At 41.9% G+C, this 13,327-nt stretch overlaps 1 protein-coding gene across 1 annotated transcript in view; it reads right to left on the reverse strand.

The window, feature by feature from the left end:
- The window catches only part of grid2 (glutamate receptor, ionotropic, delta 2), a 418,695-nt gene that overhangs the window by 128,091 nt on the left and 277,277 nt on the right, over positions 1-13,327 (reverse strand). The window contains exons 7-8 of the mRNA XM_034541936.1: positions 12,819-12,980; positions 5,475-5,594 (exon numbers count right to left, since the gene is read on the reverse strand). Coding sequence (XP_034397827.1) covers positions 5,475-5,594; positions 12,819-12,980 — 282 coding nt within the window. The remainder of the gene's footprint in view (positions 1-5,474; positions 5,595-12,818; positions 12,981-13,327) is intronic.

Consider the following 13,327-nt stretch of genomic DNA (forward strand, 5'->3'; position numbering starts at 1 on the left):
GCGTAATCCAATAAGCTAAAAAGAATCATGCAAAAAACATCCATTGTATCTTTAATAGCTTGTTCAGATTGTCCCCATAGACTACAATGCCAAAGAAAAGCTCTTTAAAAACTCTCTCTCTGTAACACTAACCATATAAAATGAAAAGATTAAACAAGAAGCTATGTACTGTTAATGCAATAGAGCAGAAACAGATTAAATAAAAGATTTCCCTGCTTGTTCTGCAACAGGACCTCACAAAGATTCACTACTGTTCTTGCCAAGAGGAGACAAGGGGAGCTTGATTCAGACTTTGCGTCCCGAGTCACAGGTTAATACACGCGTCTGTGTCGACTTTCTATTCTCTGTTATATTTCATGAAAAAAACTCTGTCAACAATAATTAACTCAGTGGAACTCCATTGAAATGGTTAATGATCTCCCTGCATGCATGAAAATGTGCTTTATTGGAGGAAACCCAGAGTTTCTCTATGTTACACAACAACGGTCACGCGGAATGACGTTAATTATCGTGCAAAGCCAAAATGGTTAGCTTAGCATTTCCAAGCTATATGCTATATATTTATGCAAATGTATGCTTGCGTGGGTCCCCCGGGTGAGCTGCCATGAGGACGTGTGTTTGTGTTGTTGGGCACATGAAGTCGTTGCATTGAGAGAAATGTCCTTCCATCGGTCAAAACATGTAATGGAAGACATGTTTCTCGTATGATTGCAGGACTGCGAGCGAGGTGTCCAAGGTCCCACGACTCGCTGAAGTCACTTAGCGTAATTCACCACATACATCAGATGAGACCGGAGATGGTAATTGAAGGTGACCTCAATTTAAGAACACTGCAGTTTGCAGGTCATTGATTCTTATGAAGAGGGAGAGTATTTCACTCCGTCTTCCAAAAAGATGGAGAATATGTGCTGAGGGGGGAACGAGAGCGTGAGCATGTGAGAGGGAGTACGAGTGTAATGATTGTGACTTTATTATGACCTGTGCTGCCGTTTCTATCTCCTGCACGGGATCTATGAGGATGAGGTCATCTATCCCCCTTCTAGCGGTCTCTCTGGCTCTTCTCTCAGTTCCTCCTCTTCACCCTTTCCCTAATCTAGCAACGTATCAGTCATTCCCCATTCACTCGTCACCTCCTGCTCCTGCTTTTTTTCTCTCCGCTTATCCACAACCCTTTTTTATTGTTTCTGGTTCTAGAGTACAAATTGGATCAGCCATTTTTCATCTATGAAGGCATTTAAGATGTCGTAGATAGCTAATGAAGCAATTACGCATGGCAGACTTGTCGCCTCTATATAGGGTAGCAGTAGAGCACTGGCGTGCCCGTAGATGTATAGCAATATATATATATATATATATATATATATATATATATATATATATATATATATATATATATATACTGTATATATATATAATATCTTTATATATCTATATCTATAGATATATAAATATATATATATTTTAAAAAAATATATATATATATATATATATATAGACTTCCATATACAGCCCCTGAAGGTAATGGCGCAAAGAGTCAATTATAACAGTGTCACATTAATAATTTTGACAACCTGAGGTGTCTGCTATTATCATATGTGAAAAATGTGAAAAAGGCATATGTGAAAAATGTTAAAAAGGCCATCTTCATAAAAATGGCAGGAAGCATAAGGGAGTAAGGTGGCGTTGAGAAAGAGGGGAGGGAGTTGGGGAACAAGAGAGAGGTCCTCAGAAGAATGACTTCATTAATGTGAGACAGGAAAAGAGGAGAAAAGGCTGGACTGTGTTTGTCATGAGCTGAAAGAGGAGACAGACCAGTGAGGGAGGATCGGAAAGAAAGATCCGGTTAAGTGCTATTCTCAACAGAACGTAGAGTTAATACTGTAATTAAAGGAGTCTTCACATACCATTAATGGTGTGATCAGGCAGACACACACACACACTTTATCTCTCAACACACCAGTGGTTGCACTGGCTCGTCGGGTCCTTTTTGTTCATAGTTCTGAATCTCCATTGCACGCACGGAACGCCTCCCCTATGTAAAATACATGGGTTTCCACCCATTACCCATATTTCTTCACAAGACACATCAGTGTCCTGAAAGCGGTCGGGGTAGAAAAAATTACATTTGACTTTATATGGTATGAAAGTTAATGCACATGGTGTGGGTGCAGAGAGAGAGAGATAGAGAGAGAGAAAAGCTATAATTTATTCATAAAAAACAAGCAATGTTTATTTAATTTGGTTCAAGAGTTGTACAAGCTTCTTAGGGAAGTTCATTGTTAGTGTCCCCAACTATTAAGCCGGAAAAAAAATTACTACAGGGTGGAGGTTAAATAATAGAACGAAGGTTGCATCGCGGAAGGTTTGAAAATGCTAAGGATGAAATATTTAGCCGATAAGCCCTCTAACATGTGACTATGGGGAATGTTAAATATATGATAACGTTAAAGCGTTGCAACACTTAAATTACTGGATACATCCAAGATAATTCCTACAGGACAATAACTGATGAGCTGCTAAACAATTACTCCTTCTCTGTGAATTATATTAATACAGCTGCTCCCCGATCTATCAAATTGAGAAGGGTTGGCTGTAAAAATGGTGAAAAAATGCTGCTGCGTGTCCTTTCTTGTGATGGCTGATGTTACTCTGCCATTATTAACATTTCTAAAATGTCACACTGAATTGAGAAAGGTAATTGGCTCTTTCTGACAGCTTCTCTGTCTAGCGGCTAAAAACGTCACCACCATCCACCAGTTTCCAACCATGTTTTTATTAAATGAAAGTGATTGCTGCTGCTTATTGTGTAATGCTAAAGTTATAATTAATCAAATTTTTTGTGATGCACCGGGCTTAACAAAACTGTTAGAATCTATTCGGGATGTTGGCAGATGTGTGAAGGCAACCCTTAGTGAGAATATTGTTCATTGGCTTAGTTTACACGAGTACTGCGATTTTGGCTTTTATTCGTTCTGACTGAGACGAAAAGCTGTTATGAGTAGAACGGACACACCAAGGTCATTTTTTTTTTCCCTACCAAAAAATAAACTCTAAGATGACTATTTATGGTTCAAATCACTTTTTTTCTCCATCATATCAAATGACTGGGATTGACTGAGGAATTGGACGATACTATTTGAAGGCACTACAATACAAGCCACTCGCCTGGACAGTGGTGGTTCCTACAGTACAGTCACACCGAGAACCGAGCATTGTCGCTCACGCCGCCATTACACGTGACGTTAACCTGGGGTGAGAGAGAGCGGGTCGCTTTGCATACTAACACATTTACATCCAGGCCTTTATTCACTTTCAGCCTCTCTTTCCGTCTCTTCAGATGAGAGAAGAAGAAATAATTCTGATACATAGCATATTCATGTGAAAACAGAGAATAGAATAGCATGAGTTTTAAAAAAAAAAATATTTTCCACTGCTATCCCGGGGTTTTAATTTCCCTTCATCTTTTCCTTTCACGTGGACGCATGGGACTTTGCGTTTGGCTTTTCTTCTCGGCGGTGGAGTGGTGTGAGCCATTTCCACTAACCTTTTCTCCGGCCTGACATATATCTGCGATGCTTTTATTGCAGGTCAAATGCTCTCTATGAACACAATTTTAAAGAAGGCTATATATCATTCGGTAAGGCACGGTTCAGCCACAAGACAAAGTTAATATGCCTGAGAGGAATATTCACATCTCCTTCATCATTTGATTCCATGAATGAATTTAATTGAAACACAATGACAGACCAACAAATGTTCAGAGTATTAAGGGAGACTGTGGCAGGACTACTGTATAACAAGTGCTTCAATTCTCTCACAAGTAATTATGCTCCCTGATTAGGGAATTGTGCCTAAATGTAGTTATGCTTTGCTTTAAAGATTAATTGTCTCTGTGATGGCATGCTGCGTTATGTTGGTGTCTCACCACATTATCCAATATCACAGCTCACTATCTCAACCGTTATCCGTAAAGAGATCCCTCTGGTGTGGATGACAGACCCGGTGTGTGTGTGTGTGTGTGTGTGTGTGTCTATATAATATCTTTGTCCAAAGGTATTTTATGGTTGGATTATGGAGTACATTGCGAGTCTTTGTCTCATATGTTTACATACTGTCTTCATACCCGTGTATAATCCGGTAACATTGAGTGAGTGATGTCAATAGAGCCTTTTTTTTCCGATCAGGAATGTTCAACAAACTAAAACTGCTTATGCTTTCCTTCATAAAAAAGATATGACAGATTTCAGAAGTATGCTTGTCCAAACACACGTTTAGTTGGAGGGTGTCTTGTGTGTTTGTTTGCTATGCCATTGTTTGAAGAATTTAAATGAGTACTAATAATATCCTTGTTACTTGTTGAACAGTTTTAACTGACACAGAGACAAACAGAACAAAATAAAACCCAGAGTGTCAAGTTGATCTCTCACTTTGTTAAGGAAGTATCCTGCTCTCACAGTCTTGTCCTAGTCTCACACTTGCTGTCTTCTGTCTCACTCTCTCTGTGCCTATTGCTTTTTCCCTGAAAATTAAATTAAAGAGAAAATCTACTGCTCTATGGGGAGCTTCAATGATCAGTGGGTTCTGCTCTTTATGTGTGTGTGTGTGTGTGTGTGTGTGTGTGTGTGCCTGTGAGGGGCAGGGGTGTCTTTCAGGAGGCCTGTTAAAATGCATGTGTCATTTAAATATCATATCACTTAAAAATGCTTCTAATTAATCCAATTATCACCGAGCTTTATTGAGTGGGAGGGGAGCTTCTGGGCTTATGCCGCATCCAAAACGTAAAAACAAAAACATATATGCAACCAGGAACACACTGAATTGAAATATCTTCACATGCAAAGATGCTTTAAGTGCTCCTTTGAATTTGTTACACCGCACAGAACTCCACATTAAGGGTAAAGGTGGCAACCATTTTGAGAAAACAGCAAAACGTGCACCAGAACAGGAATAAATGTTTAATATTTAAGTAAATTCTTAATTTTTTAGTCTGGTAGGAAAAGTTCAATTAAATTGATTCAACTGACAAAGAACCAGATGCAACTGAACATGAGAGGTTCCAGGTAGCACATAAACTACAGAGGACGAGCACTCGACCACCAGTGGGCAGCTCAACAACTTCATCTATCGCTCAAAAACATCATGTGACTAAAAAATATCTTCAATTTTGGCAACCATAAGCCGGCGCCATCCACTTTTAAAAGTTAGTGTGGATCCCTGCCACGAGGCTTAGGGAGAGGGTTAGGGTTAGGTTTAGGAAGATCCATGAGTCAACACAGAAAGCTGTACGCTGCTACACGGGGGTGACGGCCACAAGCAAAGAAGTGGCTGAATAAATATGAGATGGAAATAATGTTGCGGGCAGGTGCAGTACAATTTCCCTGGCAAATCCAGGAATTATGTAAATCCACTCCACACAAAATGATTCACCCTCAGCAGTACTTCACACACGGGGGGGTTCTGTTTTAACTACTTACCCGACTGACTCCGCGGCCCCTGTCCTCTCCATAATTGGTTCCCAGGATTTCAAAGAAGATGTTGGGGTTAGTGCCGTTGTTAGTGAACTCCAGGAAGCTGGTGAGGCCGCTCACTCCGAACTGTGAAGACAAGACGACATATTTGTATTCATTTTCACTGCTACTGGAGTTTGGCCAAACTGATCATTGCATTGTGGTCAACAGAGTCGTTCCTCTCATCGTGATCTTTTTCGCTACTTTCATGTCAGTTCTCATTAATGCCTCAATATTCCTTTGGCTAAAATAAACAATAATAATTCTACCTGGGAAATTTGACATCAAATGACTTTTTTTTTTTTATCCTCGCTAAAAATCAGAGTGAAGCAGAGACAGGAATCTTCTGCCTGTCTCTAATCACATGATTATATCTCATGAGTAAGTACATGTTCAGAATAGGTCTGGTTCAGAATAAGTCTTGGTAGATAATATGTCTAAATCTAATATGTTACATGCAAGATTTGTTGCATGCAACGTCGTCTCATGTAGAGAGGTAGATTGACTTCCAAGCTTACACACACACACACACACACAAACGCATGCGCGCACACACACACACACACACACACACACACACACACACACACACACACACACACACACAAACACACTCACACACACAGGTGTCAGTCCCCAACCTTTGCTCTGCCTCCCTGCTATTGTGACCTGTCAAGGAAAGTGAAACTGTGCTCCAGGGAATATGAAGTGTTATACTCCTTCATATGATTCATGCTATCTGTGTTTGTGTGTGTGTGTGTGTGTGTGTGTGTGTGTGTGTGTGAGTGTGAGTGTGCATGCTTGCTCCTTTGTGTACGATTGTGGAGTTCATACATAGATATTTAGGCTATGATACAAGGATACGCGCAAAAATATACACATGCATAGTGTGTACATGTCTAATCACATGGACACTTGCATGTATAGCTAACACCACATATCTCATGCGATTACAGTTTTCCATTTTTCTTTTACACTTTCACCATTGCCTTGTATGTGTAACACTTTCAAATCACGATAGTTATTCAGAACTATTTGTGTGGATGCATCTCTGGTGTGTCCTTAAACATACATGCATGTGGACGTATTTTTGCACGTGTACTTGTGTCTTTATGTGTGTATACATGAGGGGGAGCAAGGAGATACCTTGACGACTATAGATTATATAATACATAAATGATGTTAATGTGCAATTTGGTTTAATCGTCTACATTGACACACCACTATGTTGGTATCAGACCCCTAAACCCCCCCCCCCCCCTACACACACACACACACACACACACACACACACACACACACACACACACACACACACACACACACACACACACACACACACACACACACACACATAAAGCTTGTTTATTTGCTTCCCTCAAACTGGACAGGGGTGCTGCCCAGCTACATTGCCTTTCATAATTATTCAGTTAAGTAATGTTGGCAGCTCAGTATTAAAACAATACAATCACAAATTATATTTCATTTAACTGCACAGGATTCAAAGAACATGCCACTGGGCTCATGAGTATGAATACAAATCAGATAAATAAATAAGGGAGAAGGTTTTCTTTTTTGAGTAAAGTGGACAAGTCTGTTTGATAATAAAAGCAATAACAAATATGAAAGAGTTCCCCGTAGGAACAATAAAGCATATCAAATCTCATCTGAACCAGCCTCATGGGCTCCGACTAGAGATCTTGGCCTGCTTAAAAGTGATCGTTTCATTTTAAAATGAGTCCTAATCTTAACTGCTGGAGTCCCTGGGACTCAAAGGTGGATGATTACAGTAGAAGCCAATGAATGCATGTATGTAGAGGTATGTGTGTGTGCATGTATGTAGAGGCATGTGTGAGTGCATATGTGTAGAGGTATGTGCGAGTGCATGTAAGTAGAGGTATGTGTGTGTGCATGTATGTATAGGTATGTGTGAGTGCATGTATGTAGAGACATGTGTGAGTGCATGTACAGTATGTAGAGACATGTGAGTGCATGTATGTAGAGACATGTGTGAGTGCATGTACAGTATGTAGAGACATGTGTGAGTGCATGTATGTAGAGGCATGTGTGAGTGCATGTATGTAGAGGTATGTGTGAGTGCATGTAAGTAGAGGTATGTGTGTGTGCATGTATGTAGAGGTATGTGTGAGTGCATGTAAGTAGAGGTATGTGTGTGTGCATGTATGTAGAGGTATGTGTGAGTGCATATATGTAGAGACATGTGTGAGTGCATGTACAGTATGTAGAGACATGTGAGTGCATGTATGTAGAGACATGTGTGAGTGCATGTATGTAGAGACATGTGTGAGTGCATGTACAGTATGTAGAGGCATGTGTGAGTGCATGTACAGTATGTAGAGACATGTGTGAGTGCATGTACAGTATGTAGAGGCATGTGTGAGTGCATGTATGTAGAGGCATGTGTGAGTGCGTGTATGTAGAGGCATGTGTGAGTGCATGTAAGTAGAGACATGTGTGAGTGCATGTACAGTATGTAGAGACATGTGAGTGCATGTATGTAGAGACATGTGTAAGTGCATGTACAGTATGTAGAGGCATGTGTGAGTGCATGTACAGTATGTAGAGACATGTGTGAGTGCATGTATGTAGAGGCATGTGTGAGTGCATGTATGTAGAGGTATGTGTGAGTGCATGTAAGTAGAGGTATGTGTGTGTGCATGTATGAAGAGGTATGTGTGAGTGCATGTAAGTAGAGGTATGTGTGTGTGCATGTATGTAGAGGTATGTGTGAGTGCATGTAAGTAGAGGTATGTGTGTGTGCATGTAAGTAGAGGTATGTGTGAGTGCATGCAAGTAGAGGTATGTGTGTGTGCATGTAAGTAGAGGTATGTGTGAGTGCATGTATGTAGAGACATGTGTGAGTGCATGTACAGTATGTAGAGACATGTGAGTGCATGTATGTAGAGACATGTGTGAGTGCATGTGCAGTATGTAGAGGCATGTGTGAGTGCATGTACAGTATGTAGAGACATGTGTGAGTGCATGTACAGTATGTAGAGGCATGTGTGAGTGCATGTATGTAGAGGCATGTGTGAGTGTGTGTATGTAGAGGCATGTGTCAGTGCATGTATGTAGAGGCATGTGTGAGTGCACGTAAGTAGAGGTATGTGTGAGTGCATGTAAGTAGAGGTATGTGTGAGTGCATGTATGTAGAGGCATGTGTGAGTGCATGTACAGTATGTAGAGGCATGTGTGAGTGCATGTATGTAGAGGCATGTGTGAGTGCACGTAAGTAGAGGTATGTGTGAGTGCATGTAAGTAGAGGCATGTGTGAGTGCATGTATGTAGAGGCATGTGTGAGTGCATGTACAGTATGTAGAGGCATGTGTGAGTGCATGTATGTAGAGGCATGTGTGAGTGCATGTATGTAGAGGCATGTGTGAGTGCACGTAAGTAGAGGTATGTGTGAGTGCATGTAAGTAGAGGTATGTGTGAGTGCATGTAAGTAGAGGCATGTGTGAGTGCGTGTATGTAGAGGCATGTGTGAGTGCACGTAAGTAGAGGTATGTGTGAGTGCATGTAAGTAGAGGTATGTGTGAGTGCATGTATGTAGAGGCATGTGTGAGTGCATGTACAGTATGTAGAGGCATGTGTGAGTGCATGTATGTAGAGGCATGTGTGAGTGCACGTAAGTAGAGGTATGTGTGAGTGCATGTAAGTAGAGGTATGTGTGAGTGCATGTATGTAGAGGCATGTGTGAGTGCATGTACAGTATGTAGAGGCATGTGTGAGTGCATGTATGTAGAGGCATGTGTGAGTGCACGTAAGTAGAGGTATGTGTGAGTGCATGTATGTAGAGGCATGTGTGAGTGCGTGTATGTAGAGGCATGTGTGAGTGCATGTATGTAGAGGCATGTGTGAGTGCATGTATGTAGAGGTATGTGTGAGTGCATGTATGTAGAGGCATGTGTGAGTGCATGTATGTAGAGGCATGTGTCAGTGCATGTATGTAGAGGCATGTGTGAGTGCACGTAAGTAGCGGTATGTGTGAGTGCATGTAAGTAGAGGTATGTGTGAGTGCATGTATGTAGAGGCATGTGTGAGTGCATGTACAGTATGTAGAGGCATGTGTGAGTGCATGCATGTAGAGGTATGTGTGAGTGCACGTAAGTAGAGGTATGTGTGAGTGCATGTAAGTAGAGGCATGTGTGAGTGCGTGTATGTAGAGGTATGTGTGAGTGCGTGTATGTAGAGGCATGTGTGAGTGCATGTATGTAGAGGCATGTGTGAGTGCATGTATGTAGAGGTATGTGTGAGTGCATGTATGTAGAGGCATGTGTGAGTGCATGTATGTAGAGGCATGTGTGAGTGCATGTATGTAGAGGTATGTGTCAGTGCATGTATGAAGAGGCATGTGTGAGTGCATGTATGTGTGAGTGCATGAGTGTAGTCCTGGCAACGGGGACGCTGGCGAAACTTCGTCGCTCCGTCTAGGACTGTTTTTATTTGTTTTTTTACAATTTAACATTCATTTAAATTATTTTTTATTTAATTTAACAGTGTAGCCATTCTTCTGACTTAATTATTCTGCAAATCTTGGATTATTTTTTATTTTGTGATTGCCGTTGGCTCCTGCTCTCCACCACTGCGATCTGGTCAACTGTCGTTGGCTGGCTAGCCGACAGTCTCTTGCTGGCTGGCCGACAGTCTCTTGCTGGCCGGCGGCTACCAACGAGCCAGCCGACTCCCTGCTGGATGGTCTCCACTGCTGGCTCCTGGACAATCCTGGACAACTGGCGTTGGCTGGCTGGCCGACGGTCTCTTGCTGGCTGGCCGACAGTCTCTTGCTGGCCGGCGGCTGCCGGCGGGCCGGCCGACTCCCTGCTCGGTGCTGTTGCTCTGGGGCTGGTCGCCTCTCGGCGGTCCTCGTGCTCCGGTGGTCCGGTCCGTGGTTGGCGATTGCGTCCTCCCCGGCTGGCATGGTGCTGCGTTGTTCCACTTCGTCATCACAACAACAGTCCCCAAGAGCGAGATGGTGGCAACGAAATTAGGAACTGTTACAGCTCCCCCAGCACCCTCTACTCTTCCTGCTGACTCGACTCCCCAAAACTGGACTGGTACACCTTTTATTACCTCCAAGATGTCGTCCTTTTATGCAGTTCTTTGGTTCCCCTATTTTAGTTTGTCTGTTCTGCTTTATTTTGTATTTGTAATTTTCTATTTCTCTATTGTGTTCATTGCCTATATGGCATTGTCTCCTTTGCCTCATGTATTTTCTGAAATCTTTACTTGTATTGATGTTATGTTTTTACCTTGCTTCTATGTAGAGCACTTTGTAAACCCTGTTTTTAAAGGTGCTCTATAAATAAATGTATTATTATTATTATTATGTAAGTAGAGGTATGTGTGAGTGCATGTAGGTAGAGGCATGTGTGAGTGCATGTAATTAGAGGTATGTGTGTGTGCATGTATGTAGAGGCATGTGTGAGTGCACGTATGTAGAGGTATGTGTGTCGTCTCCAAACAGCTGAAACACAGCACACACCTCAGACTTTGGGGATCGGTGTAAAGGCAGTTTCACCTTCTGCTTTTTCCACCTACTGAGTTTGTCAATGAACGCCCAACAACAACATCAAGAGCGCTCCTCATCAACAGCTGCAAAGTATTTATCATTATCATAATGGCCCCAAATACCAAAAACGCTGATTAAACACACAGGCACGCACAAGAGTGAGTGAAGCACAGTGCTGATACACTGTAAAATGGAACTGGGGCTATTTAACACAGCTCTGTTGAGACAGCCATCAGGGCTGGTTTAACAGCCGGGGCTGCTGATGAAAGTGTTGCCAAACCCCAGCCTGATCTCAAGGTGAAATGAAGAGATAGATATGAAAGCCATTGCGCTACATTTATTATTGTCTGACACTAATCCTAAATTAGCATTTCACTTGGCTTCATCATTCAACTGCCATCCCTGGAGTAGTTTTTTATTGATATCAAAACAGAGGGCATTGATCCAATTGGATTTAACCGTGATGAAAGTGTTGCCAAACCCTGAACTCAAGGTGAAATGCACAGATTCATAAAATCACAGCTGCAGGATGGAATCCATTATCTTCCAAAAGTCAAGCATCCAGGAACTGAGCCAAACGTGATTATTGATACATGTGCTTTATATGAGGAATGCAATCATTTGAATTCATGAGCGCCCGGGTCATGAAGTCTCTTGAGCTCAGACAGGAACTTGGAAACGTTCAGTCTATTGTGATAACAATACAAAAATGCTTGACTTGTTCAAAGCTTTATTGTCCCTCCCTGGGGGGGCGGGGGGGGAGGGGGGGAGTGGGCGGGGGTTAGCTATACTAAGCAATGAGGATGAATTTCATAGTGACGGCAGCTCGCTTTTTCAACTCGAGTGTTTGAGCCAAAGAACAATAATGCCCGGTCTCCAAATTACTTCATGAGCACAACGTCTTGAAATGCAAATACATGCACCCTACATTATTTATTTTTCTTATTAGGACATTTTGACTCTTTCAACTGTAGTAATCAAGACTCGGCTCCAATGTTTCCTGTGGGGAAAGACTTTTTAGGATAACTGGTAAACAACGTAGCTAAGAGGCCTTTCCAAACTGGCACTCACTCACCTACAAGCATCACACAGCGGTCGAGCACCGCAGGAGGCTGATGAAGCAGATGGACGGGCCAACAACCGAGATTAGAGCCTGATTACTTTGGGTCATTGAGATATCAACAACCGACACTAATCAGGGAGCGGGGTGGATTTTTGTTCAGTTGTGTGATGTTAATCAGATTAATTTTTTTTAAAGACTCATTGTCGCATATTGTATCGTACGCAATGTATGCTGGTTCAGCAATGCTCTGGTCTGATTACTTTTTCGTTGAACAATTATATTATATGTTTCGCAACACAGTGTCTGAGTTATCTGAGTTAAGTTATAATTATTATTTATTATTACGGAACATAAAAAAGAGAGATGTTTCCCAGTGCTGCAGTCTTTCATACATGTTTCATCCATACCTTTGAATCTCTGTTCATGATACGATTTGGGGCAATTACTGTATTTGAATACCGTCCACAACAATCTCTAGTTAAAGAAGCGTGTATACTATGTCTGGAAATATGTTCCAGACACAATGTTGACAGGTGAGCACAACTGTTACCTTTTCACGATGAGTATTGGAGCACTCAGGGCTGTGTGTGTGCCACCACATGTGTCCATGTACCCATGCACAGTTATCTAGAACTCAGGAACCATGTGTGTGTGTGTGTGTGTGTGTGTGTGTGTGTGTGTGTGTGTGTGTGCCTTCAGTTGTGCACCCCCATACCTTTTTAATAGTATCCAGCATGCTCTTGCCTCCCTGCCACGGTTTGGAGTTCTTCCTGATGCAGCTCAGACTGGCCATGCTGTGCCACTTCCTGTCCTCCAGCTTTCTGTGGAAGGTGTTGGCCAGCAGCAACACACTATCATAAATATAGCGGTTGCTGATCTGTAGAGGAAGAAATGACAGACGGCACACTTTAAGAGAGAAAGTGAGACGATGCGATAAATGCAGACCTTTTACTTTTGCTGAAGATGCTTTACGGGGGACTTGGTGACACTCTGTGAGTTCAGTTTGGTTTCTGCGTTGGTTATGCAGCTAGGAAATATGGACTTTTGCAGATATTAGTAGTTGGAAATTGTCCGAACCCTTTCATGCTGAAATGCTATTGAAGTTAAATGTTTTACTTATATTCATATCCTTCACTTTGATAAAAGAAAGTGTTGCATGTTCTCTATCTAACAGCCTGTCGGCATGTTTCCTGTAAGTGCACAACATTTGAAACACCGCTCTCT

This window comes from Cyclopterus lumpus, chromosome 9 (assembly GCF_009769545.1).
Source record: "Cyclopterus lumpus isolate fCycLum1 chromosome 9, fCycLum1.pri, whole genome shotgun sequence".
Classification (NCBI taxonomy): domain Eukaryota; kingdom Metazoa; phylum Chordata; class Actinopteri; order Perciformes; family Cyclopteridae; genus Cyclopterus; species Cyclopterus lumpus.